The sequence below is a fragment of the Theropithecus gelada genome, chromosome 1 (genome assembly GCF_003255815.1).
Source record: "Theropithecus gelada isolate Dixy chromosome 1, Tgel_1.0, whole genome shotgun sequence".
Taxonomy (NCBI): domain Eukaryota; kingdom Metazoa; phylum Chordata; class Mammalia; order Primates; family Cercopithecidae; genus Theropithecus; species Theropithecus gelada.
In genome coordinates, this window is record NC_037668.1 from 164086013 (window position 1) to 164113031 (window position 27019).

Below are 27019 nucleotides of genomic sequence, written 5' to 3' on the forward strand. Positions count from 1 at the left end.
AAAGCTTTGGCAGGCTGAAGAGGAGAGACGGGACACTGCTGATAGAGTGGGGCCGGGATGCAGAGGATCAGAATGGCAGAGAGAGTCTTGTATCTCTGACGTTTAGCCTAAGCTGGGCCTGCTCCTTGTGGAGAAATGGAGCCTCTCTTTTAAGAGTTTAACCTCGAGACAGCCTGACATTACTCACCAGAGATAGAAGTCAGCATCGGTATTGTGACCAGTGGCATGGTTCCCTGTGGGAACTCCCAGACCAGAGCGCCCTTATGGCCAGGGCTGCTGACCAGACAGCTGGGAGATTCCGTGAGAAAGGCGCACTGCCTAGAGACCCAGCATGCCCACGGTCTGCGTCTCCCAGTGACGTCCACCCAACGCTTAGGAGTGCAGGAGTTTTCACATCCATGATCTCATTTGGTCCTCCCCACAGCTTTTTGAGATAGAAAGGGTAGAGCAAATATTATTCTCTATTTAGGAGAGATGAACAAATTGAGGCCCCAGGAGGTAGAATGACTTGCTCAAGGTCATGCTGTAGCACTGTTAGCCTCAGGGTGCACAATCTTCCCTGTTGGTCCAACAAAGTTCCATTTGCCTACTCTAACCTGTATCATCCCTGCACAGAGGTATGTGTAGGTGGGGTGGGGCAGGAGGCAGATATGGAGGGGAGGTGTCGGCTTTGAAGAGGGAGCACCTTAACGTATCTAGAGCTCCTCAGTTCGGCCCATGAAAAGGGCATATGAAGAGGGATCAATATCATACAGGGAGATGGGACACTGAGATTTAGCACTTGGTATTATATCCTGGGGAAGATAATACCCTCCCTGAAGGCAGGGATCACTTCTACCCTTCTGCTAGAACTCCACAGTATCCCGCATGGTCCTGGGCTCAGTAATACTGTTCGCCTCAAGAAGTGAAGTAAGTAGGCCCTTTAGACATCACCTTTAGCTCTTATAATTGGGCACACTTGGTGCAGAAATGACCAGCATCACAACTGCCATGTGTCCTTTACTAACCTTGCCTCTGAATTTGCAGATAGGATGACTGCTCTAGTCATCACCATTGGTTCTACCAGCACCAAAACCATTGCTCATCTCTACCACCATCGTTGCTGCCATCATCACCAAAACATCACCATCATCTCTACCACCATCACCAACATGCCACCAGCATCTCTGCCACCATTACCAAAACATCACCAGCATCTCCACCACCATCACCCAAACATCACCAGCATCTCTACCAGCATCACCAAGACACCACCAGCATCTCTACCACTATCACCAAAACATCACCAGCATCTCCATCACCATCACCATCACCAAAACATCACCATAATCTCTACAACCAACAGCAAAACACCACCAGCATCTCCACCACCATCACCAAAACATTACCATCATCTCTACCAGCATCACCAAGATACCACCAGCATCTCTACCATCATCACCAAAACATCACCATTATCTCTACCACCATCATCAAAGAAAGCATCACCAAATCATCTCTATCATCATCACCAAAACATCACCATTATCACTGCCATCATCAACAAAAAATCACTGTTATCTCTGTCACCAAACTATCACCTTCATCTCTACCACCATCACCATCACTGCTGCTGTCATGGTCACCACCACATCTGCCTGCTCAGGACACTCTAATTGCTCCTCCATCTTTCCTGAGCTCAAAATTTATATGAATCTTATGTACCCTAAGTACAGCTGAGAAGAGCTTACCTTTTTAAAAAGGTATCCTCATTAGAAAACTACAGCGTTTTGTTATCAAATTTATTTCCTTTATACATAAGGAACTTTTGTATTTAGGCAAAATGAAGTACTTTAATTTTTTAAAAAGTAAACTAAAAAAAAAAAAAAACCATCAATGCAGAGGATCACAGATGCTCCTGGGGTTCAGAAGTCTTATCCTGGTGTCACCAGAAACTTTACTGTGGGCTCAGGGAACACAGTGCAGCAGGCCCACAAGTCCCTGTCTCTTTTCCCAGGGAATTGCTGGGCAGTTCTTCAACCTCTCCACTTCAGCTCCCTCCCTGGAGCCTGCAGGAATCTGTTTACTGTCCTCCAACCCTCACATCTGCACTGACGTTTCCCTACCCAGCCACTGTGGTGTCACCTGGATGGCTCTAACAGCTTCTAGTGTCTTCCAGGAACCCACCACTCTTGCCTCTCTCACTTACTCTCCCCACAGCAGCCTAAGTGACTTTGGAAAAACACAAACCTGATGTCATTTCCCCACTTAAAAGCTTTCCTGTTTTTCCACTGGATGTAGGGATAAAATTCACAATCCTGACCCTCATCTACAAGTCCCTGTTTGGCCCAGCCCACCCTCTCACCCTCCCATCTTCCCAGCCTCATGTTGCACCACTGCCACCTGGGTGGCCTCCTTCCACTTTCCCCAAATACTTGAGCCTTCTCGGACCTCTGAGCTGACACATAATGTCCCTCTGCCTGGCTGACTCCTGCTCAGCCTCAGAGCCCTGGCTGAAGGCTCACCTCCTCAGAGAAGCCCTCCTTGGCCCAGCCTCTCTAATCCAAATCTTTGCACCCTTTACTTCCCTACATAAAATGTACCCAATGTGAGTTGAGGATTCTGTGATCATTTGCTCCACGCCATTTGTCCCACAAAATTGTAAGTCCATGAAGAGAAGGAATAGGTTTATTTTGTTCATTGTTGAAATTCCTAGACTGGCATATAGTAGATACCCAACAGGTGTTGAGGATCCCCATGCCATTTGTTGCTACCCATGCCTGGGATCTTAACCACAATGCTACACAGGGTCCCAAAGCTCCATCCTCAGCTACCTTCCATTCTTTTCCTACCCTAGGTCCAGCCACACTTAGGCCATGGTCATGCATTTTCCCTAGAAAACCCATCCAAGGACCTGATTCTGTTTTTTAGCACCGCCCGTGGCTCTGCTCAACAGAGGAGTTAGGAAAAGGAAGCAAGGTGCAGGAGTGACCTCAATGCAGCTAATGAAGATGCTGAGAGGAGTGAGGTGAGGTGAGAAGGTGGAGGGAAGGATCCCAAAGGCCCCCTTCTGTTCACACAATGGGGCCTGGAAGAGGCAGGCAGGAGCGTTGAAAGCTCAGTAGACTAGGAACCAGTGTCAATTTTATACACCACAGAGGTGGCTCTTGGCAGCCTTCACCCTTCCATGCTCCAATCTTCCAAGCAGTGGGGTGGGGGGGCTGCATCGACCCATGCCCAGCACCACCTCTCTACCCTTGGAGTCTCAGTCCCCAGAAGGTGCCTTCCACAGCGGCACCCCCACACAAGTGAGCAGTGCTGAGGCCATGGGGAGGCGCTGGGACACAGGCAGAGAGACCCCAGGAGGAAAGCCACGGGTGGCAGTGGATAGGAGTGATGAGCGGGTGGACAGAGCTGGCATCACCCCAGTCCATGGCACACGGTTCTCTGTGCCAAGGCTTTTAAAGTGCCCATTAGCGAACATCACATTTCATCCTTTAAAAATCACCTTTTAAGAGGTGTAGAAGCACAGTTCACTCCCATTTGAGTACAAAGCCTGCTAAAGCCATCAGAGTAGGGGTGCTGGGAAGCTGGTAGGGGGTGGCAGGAGGCAGGGGGATGGGAGCCTCCTGGATCTGGGGCTGAAATCCCAAATCCTCCTTGCCGGCCTGCTCTTTGAGAGAGGGGCTTGGACTTTGGCAGATATGACTTCATACTCTGCCCACTGCTGTCACCACCTTAACTTTTTTCAAGGGGAAACCTGAGGCAGTCCCCAGGCCCCAGGAGCCCTCAGCAGGAGGAAGACATGGGTGCTATGGTCTCAAATGCCTCAAGCTGACACCAATGGCCCAGAATTTCCTGGGGCCTACGGCCATGGCCTGTGATGGGACTCTGGCCAGTGAGACTGGCCCATCAGATGAGTGATGGGGGCCTCCACCCTGCACGGTCAAGGGCTGGGCATGTCCCTACACTTGGGGCATCTTCTAGAAGAGGATCCCTCAGCCACCACCCTCAGCCATAGAAAGCAGCTCTGGGGCCCCCTCAGGTTTCACTGAGCAATATGAGTCTCCACACATGGGAGGAACTGCGGAGTGACTTTTAAAAGCATATTTATGAGGCTTAAAAGCCACAGGGAGGGAGAGGTGAGTTTGTTACTTGACCCTAAAACCTCAGACAGTTTTAAAAAGTCACGGGTCAGGACGGCAGCAGCTGTTTGCTGAGGTGCTGCTGTGACAGGCAGCACATCCTCCTCCTCCCCGGGTCCAGAGCCTAAAATAAGAAGAACCAAGAATCACAGGACAGGAATAGATGCCAGGAGGCCTGGATTGGGGTCTCTGATCTGCCACTCACCAGCTGGGTGGACTTGGGCAAACTTTGCTTTTGGGCATGTTGGTTTCCTCATCTGTCAGATGGGATGGGATGATGATCCCACCCAGCTTTGACATGGTTCCACCTGCTCCTTCCCTCTCTGTAGGAGACCATCAGCTCCAGAGAACACACCTGCCAGGGTGGGAACAGCACTTAGCCCACTCCTTTGTTTCAAGAACCAGCTGTGTGTGCCCAGTCAGGGCATCCTAACTTTACAGCCTAAAGAAGGGGATGGCTTCATTAAACTTTAGCGGGGAAATCACTGCATCAGCAGTCAGGGGAGCCCCAGGTGATCCTGAGCAAGTTCCTGTTCTTCTCTGGGCCTCAGTTTCCTCATCTGCAAAATGAAAGAGTTTGTACTTAATCTCGCAGAACTCCTCTAGCTTTGATGCTGTGATGCTGTGGCTTGCCATAAAATTGGAGGTGAGGGGACATCCTCAGCCTCAGCTGCACGCACACTCTCCGGTGAATTCTGACCCAGAGGTGTCTTGAACCTCTCTGGGAGCCTGGCTCCATGGAGAGGGAGCATGATGACCTTGCCTCTATTCTTGGCTCTTGTTTTTTGAATTCCGTTGAGAGAAATCCTACCGCGGAACATGGCGGAGGGTGGCTGCCTGCTGGTTCTGCCATGGAGCCCACACAGAGCCCCATACTTCCCTGCCTCCCAGAAACCCCAAGTCCTTGAATCTGCAGGCCCTTGAAATTACAGGCCAGGAGGGAGCTGAGAGTGAGGGAAGGCCGCTCCCACCCAGGAGAAAGGCAGAATATTCAGCAGCCCTGTCCCTCTTGCTCTTTCTGCCCCAGGGTACAGGTGGACAACATCTTCCAGGCAGGCAGTAAGCCAAGGATGTGGGCTGCCGGGGAGACAGGCACGGAGGGAGATGGCCCTGGCTTCCTCCACCCATCACTCCTGGCTCTTATTTATCATAAAGGCAAGCTCTTAAAGTCTAACCTCAGTCCTTCTTGCTCTTCTTGTTACTATCATTTTCTCCTGATCTCTCCTCAGTGGATATAAAGGACAGTTGCTCGACCGCCCTCATAAACCATCCCCCACCCCATCTGTCTTTTCTTCCAGACTTATGTTTCCTACATAACAGAGCTGCTTGATGCTTGAGATAATATATGATTTTTTTTTTTTTTTTGGTAAGGAGGGTGGCAAGACAAGGCTGGGGGTGGGGAAAGATTCCCTTTCCAATTATGCCTGGCTCAGGCTGATACTAGTGTCAGTTTGCATTCCCTGAACATATGGGAGCCAAGACGCAAGGGGGAGGCAGAGATGGAGAAGGAGGTGCTGGCTTCCCAGCCTTCTCCATGGGCAGGTCGGAGGTCCATGTGGCTGAGGAAGGAGCAATTAGAGTGGTAGGCCGTTTATGAGAATGGTGGGATTCCGGGGCTCATTTCCTTCCCTCTGGCAACCCGCTCCCTCTGATCTCAGAGGGACTTACCAATGGGTGAGTGGCTGTCAGCTGCCCACTCCCTCGGAGCTCCCTGCTCCTTCACTTCCTTTACATGTGAGTTCAAGGAATCAAAATGGGCACCAGTCATAGTCAAAAGTGACTGGAAACCAGAAGAGGAAAACTGCTATCCCAAAATCCTAAGAAGAGCAGTTTGAGGCAGATGGAATGGCTTTTTTGTTTTTTTAACACTAGCACAGATAATTGAGAGATGAGGGAGGATGCAACGTAGATGGCAGAAAAACTCCAAGCCGCAGCAGGTTTACTGTCGGGCTGGGAGCGGGCAGGGAGGCAGAGGCAATTCCGTCATCTTAATGATGATTCTCCAAAGGTGTGTCTGCAGAAAAGGAGCCAGGTGTTCTAAGAAGCATCCTGGTCTTACCCTCTCTTTGTCTTTCAGCCAAGGGAGGAGTGAAGGTGATCCAGCTGACCTCAGGAGGTTGGGGTGGGGGACAGTGCTATCTGCCCACTTGTGGCTCTTGCCCTCACCCCTCCAGAGACAGACTGAGATGGGAGGAGTAGAGGAGAGGGCTTTGCAAAGATTATTCTGCATCTAGTGGTTTCCTGCATGAGCTAGTGCTTGTGGCCAGTGGGGACAGAAATGGAGGCCAGGCCTCACTCCACCTCCATGAGCCCTCAGCAAAGGCAGCTGATTTCTAAGAAAGCTGCTGGACTCCTGACAGTAAGCTCCAGGAACCGACACTGTTGGAGGCACAATGAGAACACACTGTACCCAGGCAAACTCTGCAGAACTGGCCTCAGAAAAGAGGCCAGAAGCAGAGAATGCCACGCATATCTGCGGGAGTGGCCGAGGCAATGGAGAGGAGCCCAACTGGAGGATTTCCTGAGCACAGCAAAGGGAGAGAGCTGGGAGAATGGTGAGGCAGGTTGTGGGGGGGGCACTTCAAAGAGAAGAAGGTTGGGAAGGAAGAAGCGTGGGTGGGAGGATGCTGGTGCTTCTTAATCAAATGCAAATTTAAGGCAGACAGCGTGCAAACTGACAGGTCTAATTTTTGTGTCTGCAATTTGGGCGGTGTTTAGAGAGGAACCAGCATCCTGGGGAGATGTTTCTTGAGAACAAGCTTGGCGCACACAGGCAGGACCTGATGAGCAAGTCACCCAGTGACCCAAGGACACCCAGGCTCAAGGACACAGAAAGGAGAGACGGGGGCTTTCTAGAGATGGTAGGCCTGGCTGCAGGGGAGAAGGGTGGACTGGTGGCAGAGGGACAGGCTGAGGGCATACTACGGCTCATAAGGAAGGGTCCAAGAAAATAAAGGACTCAGGAAGAACAGGCTGGGGCTCGTCTCCTCCACTAAAATGGGAGCTCCCTGATGCAAGACCCACGTTTCCTCCAACCAACCAGTGGGTTGTTTTGTGCAGTGCTGTGTCTCCTCCATCAAGACAGGGAGCTCCCAAGGGCAGAGGCCATGACTCCTTCCTCTACAAACCCACAGAGTAGAGTGGGTAGATAACAATGAAATAGTAATGTAAAATGATCAATTTTGGGGTGCTTTTCATTTGCTAGACACTGTGCTCGGTGTATTACACGCATTATCTCATTTAATCTTCATAGCAATCCTACAAGACAGATAGTATTTGACCCATTTAACAGATGAGGAACCTGAAGCTCAGGGAGGTTGATTGACTCGGGATCTCACAGCTAGTTAATACAGAGCCGGGATTTGATTTGTTTGTTTGTTTATTTGTTTTGAGACATGGTCTTGCTCTGTCCCCAGGATGGAGTGCAGTGACGCGATCTCAGCTCACTGCAACCTCCACCTTTTGGGCTCAAGCGATTCTCCTGCCTCAGCCTCCCAAGTAGCTGGGATTATAAGACGCGCGCCACCATGCCCAGCTAATTTTTGTATTTTTAGTAGAGACGAGGTTTCACCATGTTGGCCAGGCTGGTCTCAAACAGAATCAGGATTTGAATTTAGGTCTCTCTGACCCCATAGCTTGTGCATTTGGCCACTATACTCCATGTCTTCCCTCCTAGAACCCAATAAAGTAATGATGATGACTGCTGCAAACAGCTTGAGTTGAGAAGCTGGGAACTTTACGATTGTAATCCAAAGATACAATTTCAACAGGAAACCCAATCTCTATGCAGAGTGTGGGAAAATGGCAGGAATCCACTCCCTGCCCCAGGCCCAGGCCCAGGTCCAGACTGGACTCCTCTGGCTCAGAAGCAGGGCTAGATCCTCTTTGGCAAATTTTTTCCCATCTCCCGCATGGAACACCCCACCCTGTAAGGCAAAACCAGGGGACCCTCCCCACAACCCAATATCCTAGCTCCAACCCCATGCTTGTGGGAAATAATGGATCAGCACCAAGTCCATCCACCTGTTCCCCCATGAAAGAAGAGAAGGAACCAGGATGTCTTGGCCTCGTTCCTCTCCAGATGTCCTCCCAGCTGTGTGAAAACAGGCCACTGAGGCAGATTTTATGTCTCAGCCCTGGGAGGAAGCATGGAGGACTACCAGAGGGCTTGTTGGTCAATGGAGAGATTGTGAACAGGACAGGTGGTTTCACTGAACCCGGGGTAGAGAGAGAAATGACAAATCCGGGGTAACGCTATAGATCAGGCCTGAATCTTCATCCCTGCCCAGAAATGAGGACATGGCCAGTTTTCACCTTCATCTCGACAGGAGCCAGGCCCAGGCTAAGGATTGGAAAGGGGTCACGGGCTCGAACATAAGGTGCTACCCTTTGATAATCTCCACATCTCATGGTCTGTTGACTTTTTCCACATTGTTTCTTCTATTCTCTTTTTGTCACAGTCTAAACAACCACTGGGCTGACATATAACCTTAAAACCTTTGCCAAAGGCAACTTCTGGAGAACATTTTCTTCTCTCTTTGTTATAGGTGTGTCAATCAGAGACAGTTCCCATTCCCCTTCCCCCCCGGGGGGGAATTGGCTGATGTCTTGGACAGAGAAGACATGAAACCATGGGCATCCCTGTTCCGCTACATGGACCGGGGGCAGAAGACCTCTTGTCTGTGGTACAAGAGGAGAAGAATCAGATGTGTAGAAAAACAGAGGGAGCAAGAATGCAGAGCACGTGAAGAGGCACAGAAAACTTCGTTCCTTTCCCCTGGAAACATGGCTGGTTCATGAGCTCCAGCCCTATGAGACAGCTGTCTGTCCTTTAATAAACTCCCCCTTTTGTTTAAGCTGGCTCCATGGGGCTTGTAAATGCACAACCAAGAGTCTAAGCTAAAGTATCAGGGCTGAATTGAAACAAAGTCAGTGACTGGAGCCATTCTGTGAATGAAGCCTATTGTGACCACTAGTCGCCCCTAGGGTCTGCAGAGCCCTGGCGGTTAGGATGAGGAAGGACAGGGTGTCTGCAGGCCTGCAGGAGAAGTGGAAATGGAACTAGCTTTACTGATCATCTATGGTGTGCCAGGTGCTCTATGCTCACTCTTCTAGATAATCCATATAATTACCCCCCTGCTGTGGGTACAAGCCCCATTCTACAGATGAGGAATAAGTGCAAAGAGGGCTGTGGACAGCCAGCTGGTAAGCAATGGAATTGACCTGCACCCTCAAACGCATGACTCCAAAGCTGGTGCTCCTTCTATCGCCCCAGGCAGTCAGGGACTCAGAGACATATAGGGCTCCAGGCCAAGGCCAGACACCAGAGTCTTGGTGCACACCTGTCCCCTGTAGCAGACATACTGGTCCTTTGGGACCTAAAGGATGGCTGTGCAGAGTGCAGAATTAAACACAGATGGTGGTAAAAGTGCATCAGCCATAGATCCTATAAGCTGTCCTCAGCCTGCGGCAGACACCCAAGCGGGTCCAAGGATATTCTAGGCTCAGTTCCCTGGGCCACTAAACTCTTATAGGAAACCTCAGAGTGGGCCACCCTGTTTAGAATAAAAGATCTGGGCTGCTGCCCAACAGGGCTTACGATACCTGTGGGATGCAAGAATGCCAGTGCTCTCCACTGGTGAGCCTTATGGCATAGTGGCTAAAGAGGCAGGTCACTGGAGCCAGACTGCCTGTGGGGTCATACCCAGACTCCACTTCCTGGCTGCGTGACCTTGGGGAAATTACTTAACCTCTCAGTTTCTTCATTGCTACAAAGGGGATAAGCGTAGTACCTACTCCATTAGGTTGTTGCGACGATTAAATGAATGAATACATGCAAAGTGCTTAGAACAGTGTCTGGTGCATAACATGTAATAAATGATAGATATTATGATGAGTCCTTAAATCTTCCATGAAGAAGCTAACTTCTCTGCTAGATGCAGCACTCTGGGAAATCTAGTCTAGAAATCAGGGGCTACAGGCTGAATGTAAACGGAGGGGAGAGTAAAAGGAAGCCATTCCCTGAAATGCTGATGGGGCTGACATCTGCAGAACCAGCCACGTGCCAGCCTCTGCACCAGCCCTTTCCCATGCAGCATCTCATCCAGCCTCCCAGATCTGGGAGCTGGGGAGTCTAATCCCTATTTTACCAGGCAGTTAAGTGGCTTATTCAAGATCAACAGTTAGCGAGTGACAGAGCCAGCATTCCCAGTCAAAAAGAGGTAGATGAACAGCTTATTTCAGGCCCCCACTCTTCCAGACTATTCTAGTTATCTTCATCCCAGCCACTTTGGCCCTATTCCTTCCTGTACATCTGAGGAGGCTCTTCTTGAAGTTCCAGGGCTTTGCTCTGTCCAGCACTAGCCGTCATACTGTATCCTAACCGTCCCTCTGTGGGTCTGCTTCCTACACTAGACAGTGAGAGGCTTGGGAGGAAGGGTACTTGGCAGATAGCTGACTCTCGAGGAACGCTAAGGAGGGCAGGAGAGAGCCGATTCCTATGGGCCTGGGCTCTCAGGACCATTGCTAGACTGATGTAGTGCAAGGGTTCTAGAACGTCGAGAGGGCAGGGGGAGCAGTGAGTTGCTACTTGTGCAAGAGGCAGTAGTGCATAGTGGTTGAATGACGAGCCTGAATCAAGCCTTGTTTGAAGCTTAGCTTGACCATGAACTTGCCACATTCCTTTGGAGTAAGTTGCTTAGCCTCCTTTAGGCTCCCCTAAGTTTCCTTGTACCTAAATCTTATATAACAGTGGGGTTACAAGTCAACAAGCATGCATCAATAAGGCCATATTTGTTGCTAGAAAATATGAAACACTTCCTTACAGTAGTCAAATAAGTGCTTTTTTGAGCCCTCATGTGCTCCCCTTACCACCCTGGCCACCTGGGCCCTTCCTCTGGGACCTCCACAATCCAGGAACCACAGTTAACAGGGGCGTCCCAGGACTCCTCCAGCTCTGAAGCCTGTGAGGGTTGTCAAATATTTTACATATGATCCTTGATTAATATCTCAGTGTGAGGATAAAATGGGTTTACACAAAGTGCTAGCACAGCTGGCAAACAGTGAGTGCTCAATAAATGTTTGTCCTTATTGTTGCTGATTTCCAGTGACTCAGACATGTCTGTGAGTGTTAAATGGTCCCCCACGGGTCCTCAGGATGAGGATGCCTGACCTATCTGCAGAGTGCATGGCCTCGATTAGAGTCTCAGGGGCTAAGTGTTCCCTTCCAAGGAGACCAGACCTGCAGCAGGCCCTCAGTGGTCCCAAAGCTACAGGCTGGGCTGGGAAAGTCCTGGGGTGCCAAGTAGGGAGGCCTGACGCTGGTGCTCCTAGGAGCCCAGCGGGTCCCTTGATGGTGGCAGCAGGAGCAGCAACAGCCTCTCCACGCTGCCTGCCGAGCAGCAAGCAAACCCCACTGGGCAGGCAGAGTCTCAGCCCCGCCACTGCAGCTGAGGAAGGCCACTTGCATGTCTGCTGTGGCAGTGGGAGCAGTAGCAGCACTGGCCTGCCTGCCCCCCGCCCCAGACAGGCTCTGCTGCCTTCCCTGATGTTGAGACTCTCTTTCCCGGGTGCTGCAGTCATGGGCAGGATGACAGGGAGGCCATGCTGTAAATGCTCCACCCCTGGACATCACATCACCATCAAGGCCCTGTGGAAGCATGAAGACAGTAGGGCAGTACCTACACCAATGGCAACCCGTGAACTCTAGGACAATAGCTCCTAGGGACACCGGGACTCCACGGCAAAACCAGATCCTCTATGGCAAAACATTCTCACTCCTACAGCAATGGAATCCCATGGCAACAACGCCCAGGGCAGGGCAACTGGAACAGCCGATGGCATCTTAAAGGAACAGAGAAAGACGAAGGCTTGAGTTTAGGAGAAGGGAAACCCTCACTCCCCACAGGCTCTCCTACCTCAGCGCAGCCGGCTGTCTTCACTCTCTGAAGGACCATCTGCTCGGAGGGCTCCAAGCCAGCTAGTTCCCATCCAGTTCTCCTACCTTCAAACAAACAAAGCTGGATAACTGGAATGTCTTCTCCCATTGTGCCAAATGTCTTGGATTCCTTTATTTATTTTATTTGTTATTCATTTGTTTTTAGAGACAGAGTCTTGCTCTGTCACCCAGGCTGGAATGCAGTGGCCCAATCATAGCTCACTGCAGTTTCAACTTCCTAGGCTCAAGTGATCCTCCTACCTCAGCCTCCCAAGTAGTTAGGGCTACAGGCACATGCCACCATGCCCAGATAATTTTTAAAAACCCTTTTTGTAAGGATGTAGTCTCGTTTTGTTGTCCACGCTAGTCTTGAATTCCTGGGCTCAAGCAATTCTACGACCTTGGCCTCCCAAAGTGCTGGGATTACAGGTGTTAGCCACTGCGCTCAGCCTCTGATTCCTATAAATATCCCTTTAAAACTCCTTTAAATTCCTCCCCAACTTCCAGCTCCTTCAGGAAGGTTTCTTGGATCGAACAAGAAAGCTAGAGTTAGTACGTGGCACCACACCACTTATGCCTGCCGCTGAATAGTGTGCAATTGAAAAGCTCCCGTCTAGTCCCAAACTGGTTTAATGTCTTGGTTTTGCTGTATGTAGTCTGGTTCAAGCTTTGCTGTGGGTTGTGGGACTGTTTTCGGCAGGGCACTTCCCAGGGCTGGGGCAGCGGAAGAACAATTCCTGGTCAGGGCAGAGCACTGCACCTCACTCAGCAGGGACTAATCAATTCCCAGGGCATGACAACTGGAACAGCCTGGTGGCATACCAAAGGAACAGAGGAAGATGAAGACTTGAGTTTAGGCTAAGAGTTAGGATAAGGGGTGCCCCTACCCTCTCAGAGGGCCAACCTCTGGGCACGGAGGCTGGAGGAGTCCTCTCCCTCCATCCATCCCATGTGGACACTGCATAGGCTGCAAGAGTAATCCTCCCTGGAGCAGAGAGGCTCTGGCTGGCTGATCTCATGGATTAGCAACATCTCTAAGGACCAGTGGGCACAGGACTCTTTTGGGGATCCTTTGGGGATGAACTTTTATTGGTCTCTTCCACTCAAATGTCTGCTCAGAGCCTACCGTTGAGTCCCAGTGCACTCCATGTTGGATCAGCCATGATCCCACTCCAACCTGTTTTTCTGATCTCATCTCTGCTTTCACCACCTTTTCCACCTCTCTAAGCTAGACAGGACTCTTCACTACCTGCCATCAAGCCCACATTTCCTCCTCCCTTCCTTTTCCAGCTTTTCTTGCCTCTACTGCCAGAATCTCACCCTAGTATCAAAACTCACATCACTTCTGTAGCATGTCCCCCTCCCCACCCATCTCACATGTGCCCCCACACACCCTATGCACCAATGCCACTTCCGGGTGGCCGAGTCCTCAGTCGCCCTTTCTGGCTTCTTCACAGCATGCTGCATTCTGCCTTGTACCGGAATGAGCCTGGACACTTCTATCTTCTCATCCAGCCTTTCAGAACCTAGCAAGCAGGGCCCACAACTTCAGTCTCAGGAAGCACAGTGCTCTGCCGACACTAACTGCTTGACAAGTTGCTCCTGAATTAAATGGAATCAAACTCAATGTCTGAGGGAGTCTTGAGGCTCCTGGAGGCAGGTTATCATCGGGGTTAAGTTTAAATCCTGGCTCTGTTGCTCACTTGCTTTACTGGCTTTGGGCAGATTACCTGTATTCACACAGGGTCTTGATCTATCACCCAGGCTGGAGTGCAGTGGCATGATCTCAGATCACTGCACCCTCCACCTCCCGGGCTCAAGTGATCCTTCCACCTCAGTCTCCCAAGTAGCTGGGACTACAGGTGTGAGCCACCAATCCTGGCTAATTTTTTGTACTTTTAGTAGAGACAGGGTTTTGCAATGTTGCCCAGGCTGGCCTCAAACTCCTGAGCTCAAGTGATCCACCTGCCTCGGCCTCCCAAAGTGCTGGGATTACAGGTGTGAACCACTGTGCCTGGCCAGATTACCTGTATTTCAGTGCCTCAGTTTCCTCACTTGTAAGTGCCAGGATCATAGAATTATTGTGAGTATTAAGTGATGGGCCAGGAGAAAGCCCAGCCAGGTGCTGTGGGTCCCCGGCAGGGAGCTGCTCTGAGATGCAGACAGTGGGGTCCAGGTGGAGACCTGGACTCCACTGGTTCCGTAAATCAGGGTGAACAGGTCAGGCCTCTCCTATCAGGTCTTGTTCCAAAAGAAGACAAATGGAAGAAAAATGGAAGGAAGAGGCAAAAGGAGAAAAGACGAATAGAGCATAGATAGGTGTTGGACCCCAAATAAAATAAAGGCGATCCTGGGAAAGGCAGGCTAGTTTCATCTGTAAGCATCCAGAGAGCAAATTCAGACCCATGGGTAGAAATTCTCAGAAGACAGAATCAAAGCTCAACAGAAGAAATATCTTTCTAATAATGAGTGCTTTCCTGGAAAATAAGGTAGTGAGGCCTCTGTCACTAGAAGAGTGTAAACAGAACACCCACCTGCCTACGATGCTAGAGAGGGATTAATTTTGGCTTAAGGAGCAAGAACAATGCCTTTCACTTACCAAGTGATTGATACATGTTATTGGTAACTATTAGATTATTTATTCTTTTGATTCTTGAGCTTTTCTTTTCCCCCTTGGGATAGTCAGGTCCCAGGAGCTCCTAAGGAAGCAGCCTCAGTCTGGGTATATTGGAATCCTACACCCCGTGACAGTTTAGGGACCCTGCAGAGAGAAGACAGGGCCTGCTGGGTGGCTGCCAGCTTCCCCAAAAGGGAAGGGCCTGGTTAGTGGGTCACCAAGGGCAAAGGGAGCCTGTGTCCTCAGAGTCTGAGGAGTAACCAGCACTTACAGTGCTTTTCTGGGAAAGAAGCCAAGGAGTCCGAACCCCAGTGGGCTCTGCCTAGGGGTCTGTTTGGGGGAAGCTGTTCCACCAGGGTCATATTTCAGACTCTTTTAAACCTGCCCAGCTGTTACATATACATGCACACAAATGTCCCTTTAGTATGTGCATATGTGCTGCAAGCCGGTGAGTTTGTGTTTATATGCGCTGATCCATGTGAACACATACCATTCCCTGCACACTTAGTCTTCACACCCTGACACCCAACCTCACCCGAGTTCTAGGGGTTTGTGCCATGTGCCACACAACCTATTAACCCAATACCTCTCGTCACACTTGCCTAAGTCTTGCTTTCTCAACATTCGCTATCTTCCTGCTCAGCCCAAGGTCGTAGTTTACAAGCCCAGTTCTCCATGGAAACACCTAGAGCTTATAACATTCAACCTTCCAGACCAGACCACATCCAACAGCAACACCCCAACTGGATAATCTTGATGACAACTCTGGGATTCCACGAGGACCAACGCTGGGAGCACACACAGCATATCGGGGCTTGGGGCTGCCCTTGTCCCTGCTTTCCACGCCTCTAACTTGCAGGAGAAAGCACCGTGAGAAGCCCATAGTGAGAGCTGCCACCCAGAAATTAGAGGACGCTGCAGAGAAACCACCCACTCCAGTGGCCCTGAAATGTATCATTGAGATGTCCAAAATAGATTCCAGGATGGTTCAGGCCAAGGCCCAGACCCTGCCGAGTCCTGGTTGCCTTGCTGAGGTTTGGCTGGAGCTGGAGAAGTATGTGTCAAACACGCAACATACAACAGTGCTGGCAGGGAGAGCTTGGGGCCTGCTGGAGATAGGCTGCTCTCCATGCCCTCCCATCCCTACCTCAGCACCAGAATGGGCTTGAGCAGTCTGGAAACTCCCAGTGGGTCCTCATTCTCCCCAATGGGAGCTTCCCACCCATGCAATACACCCCTCCACATTCCAGAGACATCAAGTCTGAGGGAAAAAAAAGGTGCTTATACAAGGTGAAAAGCACCATGGTGAAAAGCGGGTCGCCCTGCTTATCCCAGGGACACACTGCTGCACCCACACTGGACAGCCATGCCAGACACACCTTTAGTGCAACTCTGCTCCTCCCTCAGCCTCCAGATGGGAGATAAAAACAGTTCCTGGGGCATCTTCCCAGTCTGCCCCCTTATCTCTGGGGATCAGAAGGAAGCAAAGACCTGTGTTCACTGAACAAGGTGGAGCTGAACCCTGAAGGCACTGATGTCCTGCTTCCTTCGGGAGGCCTAATCTCCAGAAGCAGCAGTGTGGGGGAAGGTGTGGGAGGTGATGTCTGCCTCCTATAGGAGGGAACCTGCCCACGCAGGGCCAGTGAGCTGGGCCTGGCCTCCGCTGTCTCCCCACCCGGCCCTTCCTGTGCATGAGAGAAAAGGCCGCAGGCTCCGGGACATCAAACGCATCTGGGTAATCCAAACAGGGTGTGGGGGGAGGTCAGCCAGTGCAAATGAGAAACATGTGGCATCCATTTCCCCTCGTTGACTGGCTCAGGCTTTCCAGGCAGGGGGAGAAGGCTTTGGGCTTTAGGGAGGAGAGCTTCCTGGTTGGGCCAGGAAAAGACCAGCCAGGTGCTGTGGGTCCCCGGCAGGGAGCCGCTCTGAGATGCAGACAGTGGGGTCCAGGTGGAGAGCTGGACTCCATTGGGCCCATGAGTCAGGGTGAACAGGTCAGGCATCTCCTATCAGGTCTTGTTCCAAAAGAAGACAAATGGAAGAAAAATGGAAGGAAGAGGCAAAAGGAGAAAAGACGAATAGAGCATAGATAGGTGTTGGACCCCAAATAAAATAAAGGGGATCCTGAGAAAGGCAGGCTAGTTTCATCTGTAAGCATCCAGAGAGCAAATTCAGACCCATGGGTAGAAATTCTCAGAAGACAGAATCAAAGCTCAACAGAAGAAATATCTTTCTAATAATGAGTGCTTTCCTGGAAAACAAGGTAGTGAGGCCTCTGTCACTAGGAGAGTGTAAACAGAACACCCACCTACCTATGATGCTATAGTGGGATTCATTTTGGCTTGAGGTAGGTGGCTCAACTAGACAATTTCCATTCCAGGGTTTTATGAAACCTCACGGAAGGGTGAGGGAGGTGGAGCGCTCTGCAGAGAGAAAGGGACCTGGCTATCCAGGAAGACATTGCAGTGTGCTGCAGAGGTGGCTGAGCTGCAGTTATGGACCCTGAGGGCTCTGCTCAGCCTGCTCAACACAATACTGGCTCTCCCTTGTACCACATGGAGCAGTCTGCACCTTCACCCTCAGGGTCAGAGGCTGTGAGGTGTGGTATATGTGTGTGGAAGGATAGCTGCAGAGAAAGGTAAGATTGGAGGTCAGCAGAAGAGGAAGGATCTGGTGATGGGGGCGGGTGGTAGGGGGTGGGCAGTTGTAGCCACAGTATCAAATTCGGCAGAGAGAGTGGGAAGGGGTAAAACAAGAAGGAAGTGTCAGGAAACATCCCAGGACTCTAGGTGACTTGGTCCTGCTACCAATTCAATCCAGGTCTAGAAGGGGCCTGTGGCCTGGGGTTACAGCCATCAGTGATGGATGATAAAGGGTATCTCCTTGGGTTGGTTTAAGCTTCAGAGAGCCAGAGTAGCTCTGGGCACTTCTCCTCCATCTGTATCTTCTCCCCAGAGTAGAGGAACTGCCCCAGGACCTACTTATTCATCCATGCATTACTCTCAGAGGCAGAGCCATGGGCTGTGAGTCAAAGCCAACAGCTTCGACTGCAGCAGTCAGAACAAGGCAATGCCCAAAGGAGAGGAACATGACCTAGGTGGGGGCCCAAGCCTAGCCTTGGAAGAAAACTTTCTGGATATGGTAAGAAAATAAACATTCTCGGTGCTAACCTGGAGGAAGGCAGGAGGTTTCACAGCTCCAAGGTTCTGTGCCAGTGCCTTCTCCACACACATACACACACCTGCAGGCTGCTGCACCTTGCCACAGCCCTTCCTCCTGCCTGTGATTCCACAAGCATCCTCCATCACTACTGGTGCTACCCAGGGGAAGGGCAAAAGTGAGCTTTGTCCTCACTCTCCTGCTAGGCCTCAGGGAATCTGAGGGTGCTGGATAAGTTTCCACATATCACCTATCTGTTCTGGGCGGCAGTTCTTTGGAGAATTCTTTACCCACCCCAGCCTGAAAATACACTGAATAAAAAGGAAAATGAAGTATTTGTGAACACATTTCTTTCCCCTGCTACTCAAAGTATCCCAGAGCACATTCTCTGGAGCGACCCCCTTGCACCGTCCCTCCCTGCAAAAAATTCACATCAACTGGCTTAGAAATTAATAGCTTCCTGCCTTTCTTCCTCATTTCTACTTGGCCTGCGCTTCTGAGGGCCTAACTGTTGTCATGACAACCCCTTGTGTGGGTCCAGACCCCTTCAACAGGAAGAGGGACTAGGAAGTCCAGGCTCCTGGGTTCTTTTACGCCCTGACCTTGGGCAGTCTTAGCTGTCTCACTTTGCCCCCTTTTCCTGAAGGACGGAAGGAGGGAACATGAACACCTGGGGTGTCAAAAGACTGGTTTTGCTTTGAGATCCTCAGGCCCAGGGATGATGAGGTAGGAAGATTTGGGGTGTCACTATAGTACAGACAGTCCCCGACTTGTGATTGTTTGGCTTCTGATTTTTTGGCATTATGATCACATGAAAGTAATACATTTGGTAGAAACTATACTTCTAGTACCCATACAACTGTTCTATTTTTCACTTTTAGTATAGTATTCAATAAATTCCATGAAATATGCAGCTTTATTATGAAATAGGCTTTACATTAGATGATTTTGCTTAACTGTAGGCTGATATAAGTGTTCTGAGCGCATTTAAGGTAGGCTAGGCTGAGTTATGACGTTCGGTACATGAGGTGTATTCAATGCATTTTTGACTTACGATAGTTTCAACTTACAACGGGCTTAATGGGACATAACCCCATGATAAATTGAGGTGCATCTGTATTTTATTGCTTTGTATTAATACAGGCTCTCTTTAAGCCACTTGGGACATTTTCCAGGTCTCATCATCTTAATCTGTACCCCCTTCCCATCCCTATGGGGTAAGGATGAGCCATGGGAGGGTCTCTTCCACTCACAAATGAGGAAACTGAGTCCCAGAGGGGGTCACAGAGCTTAGGACTTCTACACAGAGAACTCAGGAATGCAGCCTCCAGCTTAGCCCCCAGACCCAGGCCAAGGGCCTGGTGGCCGTTCTTCTGGAGCCAAATTGCCTGATGTGAGTATCAGGCCAGGGTCCAGAGGCATCTGATTCCTGGAATTAGCCCATTTGCCCTTGGTACTCACCCCTCAGTCTTCCAAGTTTCTAGGGTTCCCCAGTGGGGCCCTAGTTATTTGGCAGCTTCCGAGGTTAGAGAAGGGACAGGGAGCCTGCCTAGACCATCTGGGACCCCGGCTGATTTCTGGGAAGGGGATGATCAGGTTTCAGTCCTTCTCTTTTATTACAGAAAGGCTCTGGCTTGAAGCTGCCTCACTCCCACCCCCTCTCTCCGCCTCAGAAATTGATTCTTGGCAGCCTCTTGGATCTAGGATGGTACTAGGGAGTGAACATAACTGGACACTGAGCCCCACTGAGGTGGGGACAAATGCCCATTGTCTTCAATCACAATCCTGAAACATCAAGGCACCATTCTTCTCCCCAGAGGCCACCCTGCTCTACACTGAGGGCCTGCCTGATACCTGAACACCACCTTCATTGGCTCTGGAAGACGATTCCCTCTGTAGTTCCTCTCCCTCTACCCCTCCCCCAGGCAGTCTGCCCTCCACCCTTCACACAAGGAAAAGCTTAGTTTGGAGGTCACCAGCTCCCCTCCTTTCCTCCCCACCACCGTTTGACACCAGGCTCTGCCTTGCTACAGTCTGAACCAACTCCCCAACCCCAAACTTTGGGTCCTCTCAGCTGGAGACAGGCAGGTTTGGGAGTTTCCACCCTTCTCTCCCCATCCCAGAGAGCTAAGCCCCTCAGCCCTCTGTGGGGTCAACGAGGCAGCTCCGGTGGCCCACGCCCAGTAGACACAGCCTTGGGCAGGTCCCTCTGCCTGCTGACTCTTCCTCTCTCAATCAGGTCTCCAAGGAAGAGCTGCGACTTAGGACTCAGGAGATCAATGCAGAATCTCCCTTCCACCATGAACTCATAGATGACTTTAAGGCCCTCAATGCTTTTGACTCTGCATTTCCCTAACTAGGAAGTGGAGGTGGTCTCTCCTGACTTCCAAGGTTGCTGAAAGGCTCCTGTGTCAGTGTGCTTTGAGAAATGGCAACTGCTGAGCAGGAATAAGGGACCAAAGCTCAGCTTCTCCTCCTCTCCTGCCCTCCCCCACCTGCTCTCCTCCCCACTCTTGCCCCTCCTCCCACCTCCCTAGCCATCTCAGGGCTGTTTGGTTCCTCTTGAGGAGCAACTAAGAGGGCTTCTGTGGGCAGTCAGCTTCTGGACAGTGTGATGGCTTCCAGGTCTGGGGAGGACACAGACCAGCTAAGTCAGTCCCAACAAGTAAAGCTTTGACCTTGAAAAGGGTTCTGTGCCTTCTGCTATTCTGTGCCCTGACACTCCCTTGCCCTCCCTGGCCAAGTCCCTCTCTCAGTCTGACATACACACACACACACACACACACACACACACACACAGTCCCTTCCTCTCTCACCCTGCTTCCAGTCCCTCAGCAGGGCTCTCTACCACATGGGCCAGTTGCATTTTGTCCATATCCCTCCTTGGTGCCTGCCATGGTGCCTGCCAAAAATTTATTAAATTTTTCCCTTATTGTCTCTCTTGCCTCATTCCCTGGGGTAGGGCCTTTGACAGCCTCAGCCCCACACTGAGGACCGGGTGGCACACTCCCTTTGCAGAGTGAGGCTGCCTGGTCAGCTTCTGCACCCACCCAGCCATCCCCACCTTCAGGAGGGGCTCCCAGGGGAAAAGGCTGCTCTTCTTTTGCCTTGTCTAGTCTCCTGATTGTCCCTGCAAAGCCCATTTGCGGCCTTCTGCGTGAGGATCGGTTCTCCAAAGGCCCAAATCCTTGCCCCTGTTAGAGGACTCTCATCTTAGCCCACACAGGAGTCGAGGGTCCCTGGGAAGACTGCAGCAGGCCAAAGTGGTCTCCTCCAGCTTCGCATTCTCCAGGGCCACCGGGCGAGCTCTTGGATCTTTCCCACCCGCCCAGCCCGTCACTCGGCCCCGCCCCTTCACACGCGCATGGGCACGCCCCTTCCCAGCCCCCAGCGGGCGGGCAGCCTGCCGGGTACCCAGGAAGCTCGGGTCCCTCGGCGCCGGAGGACCCACATCCCAGCCACCGCAACAAGTCCGCGCAGCCAAAGCAGCTCGTCTGGGCTCCAGGCCTCGCCGTCCTTGTTCCGTGGCCCCAACAGGGCCGGTGCCAGTTCCCGAGGCATGGCCGCCTGGCGTCCGGCACATCCCAGATCTATCCTTCTCTGAGGGCAGGGACTCTCCGGGGAGAGAAACAGCAGTTCTGGGGCCCGCTTCGGGTGTTTTTGCATAGACTCTTCAGGCACGGAGAACAATGGAGCAGCTCTGCGTGCTTCCTCCACTCGAGCAAGCTTTGTTCCTCCCTTCCCGCCTGCTCGGCTTCCATTAGCCACAGGGCAAAGGCTTCCCGGTCAAACAGGAGTCTCGGCGCTAAAGCCCCGAGCTTTCCACACGCCCTAAAAGACCTGCGGGTGTAGGGGTTGGGGCCAGAGCTGGGGCTGAGGTATAGGACGTGCGCCCAGATGCGCGCAGCTGGCAGCCCGCCCACCCCCGGCCCTAGACGCTTCTCTTGGCCAGAATCCTCACACCGCGGGGAAATCCGACTCGCGTTCCCACTCGGGATCCACAGAGGAAGTGGAGCCTCAGCTGTGTTCCGGGGCCAACCAGCCCTCACATCTGCTCTCCCACATCTGTTCTCTAGATCCGGGCTCTCGCTGGACGCTCCCCTTGCAATGCGGGATGCTACCGTCAAGCGCAGGCCACACCACAACGGAGGTTTCCACCAGTCCCAGGTTTTGCCATATTGGGATTCTGGCTCTATTTCTGAGAGCCGGTGACCCCCCCTCACCCCCCACCCATGTCCAGCTCACCTCAGGCAGGCCAGGGTCAAGCCCGGGTCCCGCCTGTAATGTCTTTAAGAAGGTACACTTGAGCCATGCGCATCTGGAGGTGGGCCAGCTCAGCACATCTGGGCGCAATGCCCATCACAGCCTGATCGTGAACAGGAGGGCCCTCGGAGAAGGCGCAAGGGGAGGGGGCTTCTCTTTCCCCACACCTTCCCCAGCAGCTGGTTAGAAGAAAGCCAGGGGCGGGGCGGGGCGGGGCGGCAGGACTTACCCAGCATCTGGCTGAAGAGCAGCTGCTCCAGGTCTCCCAGCACTGTCACCACCAGCTCGGGGTCCACCTTGAGGAAGGCGCGCTCCTCCTGGCCCTTGGCGGAGGGGACGGGCCCAGAGCTCTTTTGCGCCTTGGCCTTGCTGGAGAGCAGCTCGTCGTCGGATTTGCCATCTTCGCTCACGGCAGCCTCAGGCGCCTTGCTGAGCGGCTTGACCTCCGCATACGGTCCTCGAGGGATCCGGCTCGGCTTTCCCAGGCTGGGCGCAAGTGGAGCCAGGGGGGTCTTGGCGCCGCCCGCCGGGCTGCCCTTGGCCTGGAAGAGCGAGTGCTCCGACTTGGACAGCGTCTTGGACATCAGCGGAGCTTCACGGCCCTTGGACCCCACCTTGCCTAAGCCTTTGGGCGCCTTGGCCATATCGTCGCTCCACTCGGGCTCATAAAGCTGCAGCTTTTTCTCGGAGTCCGTGAGAAAAGAGAGGTTGGTGAGCGACTTCTGCTTGCGCAGGTTGGAGGCTGGCGGCCCACCGGGGACACGGCTGTCCACACTGCCGGACTTGAAGACCTTCAGCTCAGCCGCGCTGGCCTTGGCCATGCCGCCGCCGCCGCCGGGCGCCTTGGCGCGCTTGGGCAGCATGCCTCTGCCGTCCGCCGCCGCCGCCTTCTTGCCGGCGCCCCGCGGCTCGTCCGCGCCCTCGTCGCCGCCGCCGCTGCTCAGCTCCACCTCGGGCTGCACGCTCTTGACGCTGCTGCCCAGCATTCTGCCCGCGAGGAGCGCATGGACGATCCGCGCGTCTGCAGGCACGGGGGGAGGGGGCAGGGGGCGGGAGCGCAGGAGGAGGAGGCGGGGGAGGAGGAGGGGGAGAAAGAGGACGGAAGAAACCGAGGAAGAAGGGGAGAGGAAGGGGGAGGGAGCGAGGGAGGAGGGAGGGAGGCAAGCCGAGGGCGCAGGGGAAAGAAACGCGAGGAAGGAAGCCAGGAAAAAGGAAAGAGCAGGGAAGCCGGAGAGCGAAAGGGCGGGGTCGGAGGAAAAGGGGCGGGGCGGCGGGGAAAATACAAATTAAAATTTAAAAATCAGTCAAAGGAAGGATGGAAGCCCCGCGGCTCCTCTGGCGCCCTGCGGTGCTTTGGTGTCCGGATCCCAGCCCGCGGCCTGCCTTCCTGTCAGTCCCGTGGACACCGCACTGCCCGGCAGCGCCCCGGCCGCACTCAGCCAGCCAGCCCGAGTCGAGGCTGCAGGCTGCAGCTCCTAGCAGAGGAAGGAGGGAAGGGGAAGGCGGGGAGCAAACAGGAGGAGGGGAGCGAGTGTGCGCAAGGGGAGGGAGGTGGGGGAGAGAGAGTGTGTCTATTTCTGGCTCGGGAGGGGGAGGTATCTGCGAGCGGAGCTCCAGGGGCGGATGAGTGGGGGGTAGGGGGGAGATAAAGGATCGGGCCAGTTTTTCTCCCAGCTTTCCGCCTAGAGGCGGGGCGGGTTCTTGGATTCTCGGAGGGCACGGGTGACCCCCTGCCGTGTCCGGGATAAAGGTCTGTTGAGGAGGTGTGGAGGTGCCCGTAAAAGAGACAGAGAGAGGGCGGCTCAGAATGCGGGAGGGAGAGTGGACCCGTGGGCCTGGGAGAGAGATCGGGAGAGGGATGGAGGAATGATATCCAGGGTGCTCGTTCCCCTCCCCCAACCCCAAGCCTTCTTTGGTTTCCCCCCAGGAAACTCCCAGTCCCGCCCTACTTCAGTCTCTGAGGCTCAAGATTGCCCTCCTGAGCCCAGGAGGTAGGGGACGGGGGTAGGACACGGGTGGCTTGGAGAGAAGGGGCCTAGGGTTGACTGGGGAGAGGGCTGAGGGCTTTGCAGGGGAAGGAGTAATTCTTGAGATCAGGAGACTGGGTTTCTGTTCCAGTTAACCACATGACCTTGTCAAAGTCATTGAACCCCTCTGGTTCTGTTTTCTTTTACAGTGGTTATAATACCAGCTTCACAGGTAGAAGGGCTTTGGAACTGTAAAGGCTGTGTCAAACCTAGGGAATCATGAAGAGGCTTTGCACTGGGTCCCTTGCCTGCCAGAGTTAAGCAGAGCAGCGGAGTGCCTTTAAAAGATGTTTCCCAAGTCCTTCTTCCTTTCCTCCTAACTGGCCCCGGGGGACAGGGATGGGGTGGAGGGGGAGCAAGAGCCAGATGAAGTAGTCTGCAGTTTGCCTAGGACTACCTCAGTAGACAGGACACTGCCTATCCTCGAATGGCCTCCCAAGTCACCGCCAGGTTGCCTGAGCAAAAGGCTCTAAGGAGAGGTGAAGGATAGGAGAAAGTGGAGGGGAATTCTCTGAAAGCAAAGCTTGCTCCAGGAGGGGTAGGCCCCAGATGGAGCCAAACTCTAGGGATTATAAAGCCCTAAGAACTTTTTGCCAAAATGTGGTAACCATCAGATTATCTCCCCACCCCAAACCCAACCTCCATCTCTCTGGCTCCTTTCCTCCCTTTCTCCTAGAATCTGAAGAACTCTGTGTGTGAGTCGCATGGTTTACGCACTCTCCTAACACTAATCATCACCTCCTGCCTGGTGTGAAATGTATTTGTGTCTCTGTCTGTCTCCCCCACCAGCGCAGGATCTCTCCGGGTGTAGAACTGTGTCACTCAGCACCTTGCATGGAGCAGGTGTTGCAACTCTGTTGGTTAAATGGATTTGGAGGCCTGAGCACTGTAGGGTTCTGGTGGTATCCCAGGAATACCAGATTGAGATGCCATAAAATCTGCCATGACAGAGATCATAGCAGAAAGGATAAGTGGCACAGAGAATATAGAGTTCTCAAGCAGAGAAGTGTTTGGTAAGAAGCATGGACTCTTGGCTGTCTTGGAGACACAGAAAAAAATATGGCAATTCTGTCCTCGAGGAACTCTGAACTCTTGTATTTCCTGTCTGGCAGGGAACACAAGGTAGACAATACAAGACTTGGGAAAATAATAATCCTGCCCCTGTGAAAAAAGCAATGTCACACACATCAACACATTCATCTCAGGTAGACAGACATAGATGTATATATTCCAATTACAAGAATAACAAGAGGAGTAGAGGACAGGAGTTGGTACAAAGGTTTACAAGAGGATTCTGTACCATCTGCAATGCACAATGCAGACTGGCTTCAGAGGCTTATGTCTAGCATTAGGAAACTTAGGGGTGGAACCAGGGTTCGTGGTTCCAGATAGGAAATGACAAGCAGTGAAGAACTGGTTAAAGGGACGTGAGTGGTATCATGCCAGAACTTGGCCAAGGCACAGAGAGTGCCCAAAGGATGAGGCCAATCATGGGACTTTCTTTTCTGGGCACACACGAAGTACCCATGCTTATGTCCAAACATGAGGTCCCAGCTCAAGCAAGGGATCAGGCCCCACCTTTGGTGCCAAATCTTTGAGTAAGCATGACCATACCCTTCCTACCCCATCCTTCAGGGTATTTGTAACGCAGTTACAAGCCATCACTTCTACAGTCCTCATCCTTACTCACTGGTCATTCTCTAATTTACACAAGATGCCCCTAACTCAATCACAGGAGAACCACACCTTTCCTAAAAATCGCAATTTGAGAATCTGACACCACCTATTCTCTGACTTGCAAGGTTACAGTTGTTCTTACTTGTTGTCTCTATATCCTCTTTCTGCATGTAAATTCATCTTGTCCTTAGCAGACAAAGGGAAATTCACTGGCTACCATCTTGGCTGAGAAAGCTTATTTTTACTGTGTATATTTTCAAAGTCACACATTCCACCCAGTGTATTGTGCTGTGAGCAAAACCTGGTGCCCTCTCCCCTGATTTAATTTGGTCCCTCATCTCTGACACCCATGTCTGTAGGTTAGTGCCTCTCAAATTCTTTAGAATTGGTACGAAACACTATTTCACTTGTTGCTCTGTCCACTTGCATTTCCTTGTCACCTTATGCCTCCTCCCCAGGGCCGGATCTCCGTTCCCCCCTTCCCCCCTTCCCCCCTTCCCCCCTCCCTCCCTCCCTCCCTCCTTCCCTCCCTCTCTCCTTCCCTCCTTCCTTCCTTCCTTCCTTCCTTCCTTCCTTCCTTCCTTCCTGGTTATCTTGCTCTCTCATTTGATTTGGTGTTTTGGCCTGGTCCCTTCCCCCGTCTTTATTCCTCTTTGTTACTCTGTACCTTGTCTCATGCTCTCATGGGATATCCTATTCCCCAAATCCCAAGTCCTTTCACTTCCTTCAATAAATAGCTCCTGAAATTCTGCCTCTTTTGAGAAGAGAAAAAAGTGTTGTCAATAAGAGAAGCCTCCTCCCTACCATCTAAACCTAGTGCTTCACACTCTGTCCTGCATGAAATGTCACCTGACAGTTTATAAAATGGAAGATGCCTTCTATGCATATCTCACGGATTAATTCAGTGCCAATCCCCTTGAGTGCCAGTCTCTGTGCACTGTCATTCTTTAAAGGGTCTTGCTGTGGCCAGGTGGTGGTCCCTTTAAATGGCCATCTTGGCATCCAGGAAGTTTCTGACACTCCCTAATGTGACTTCTCCCTCTATCTGGCTCTTTTTTGATTCTTTTCACATCCCATGAGTTTCCCACTATCCTCTACTGCAGTGGGAGCGCTCTGCTGCCGTGGCAACAGCCATTCCAGCATCAGTCGATAAAACCAATATGTGCAGAATGTTTCCTCGAGTGATTCCTAAAAAGAGAAGGACTTGCCCTGTCAC

The 27019-nt window shown here is 52.1% G+C and overlaps 1 protein-coding gene across 1 annotated transcript in view; it reads right to left on the reverse strand.

Annotated features, from left to right (window-relative positions):
* Nucleotides 1-23113, reverse strand: part of NAV1 (neuron navigator 1) — a 174729-nt gene extending 151616 nt beyond the window's left edge. Inside the window, exon 1 of the mRNA XM_025370894.1 lies at nucleotides 22329-23113. Coding sequence (XP_025226679.1) covers nucleotides 22329-23085 — 757 coding nt within the window. The 5' untranslated portion in view covers nucleotides 23086-23113. The remainder of the gene's footprint in view (nucleotides 1-22328) is intronic.
* Nucleotides 23114-27019: the final 3906 nt, after the last annotated feature.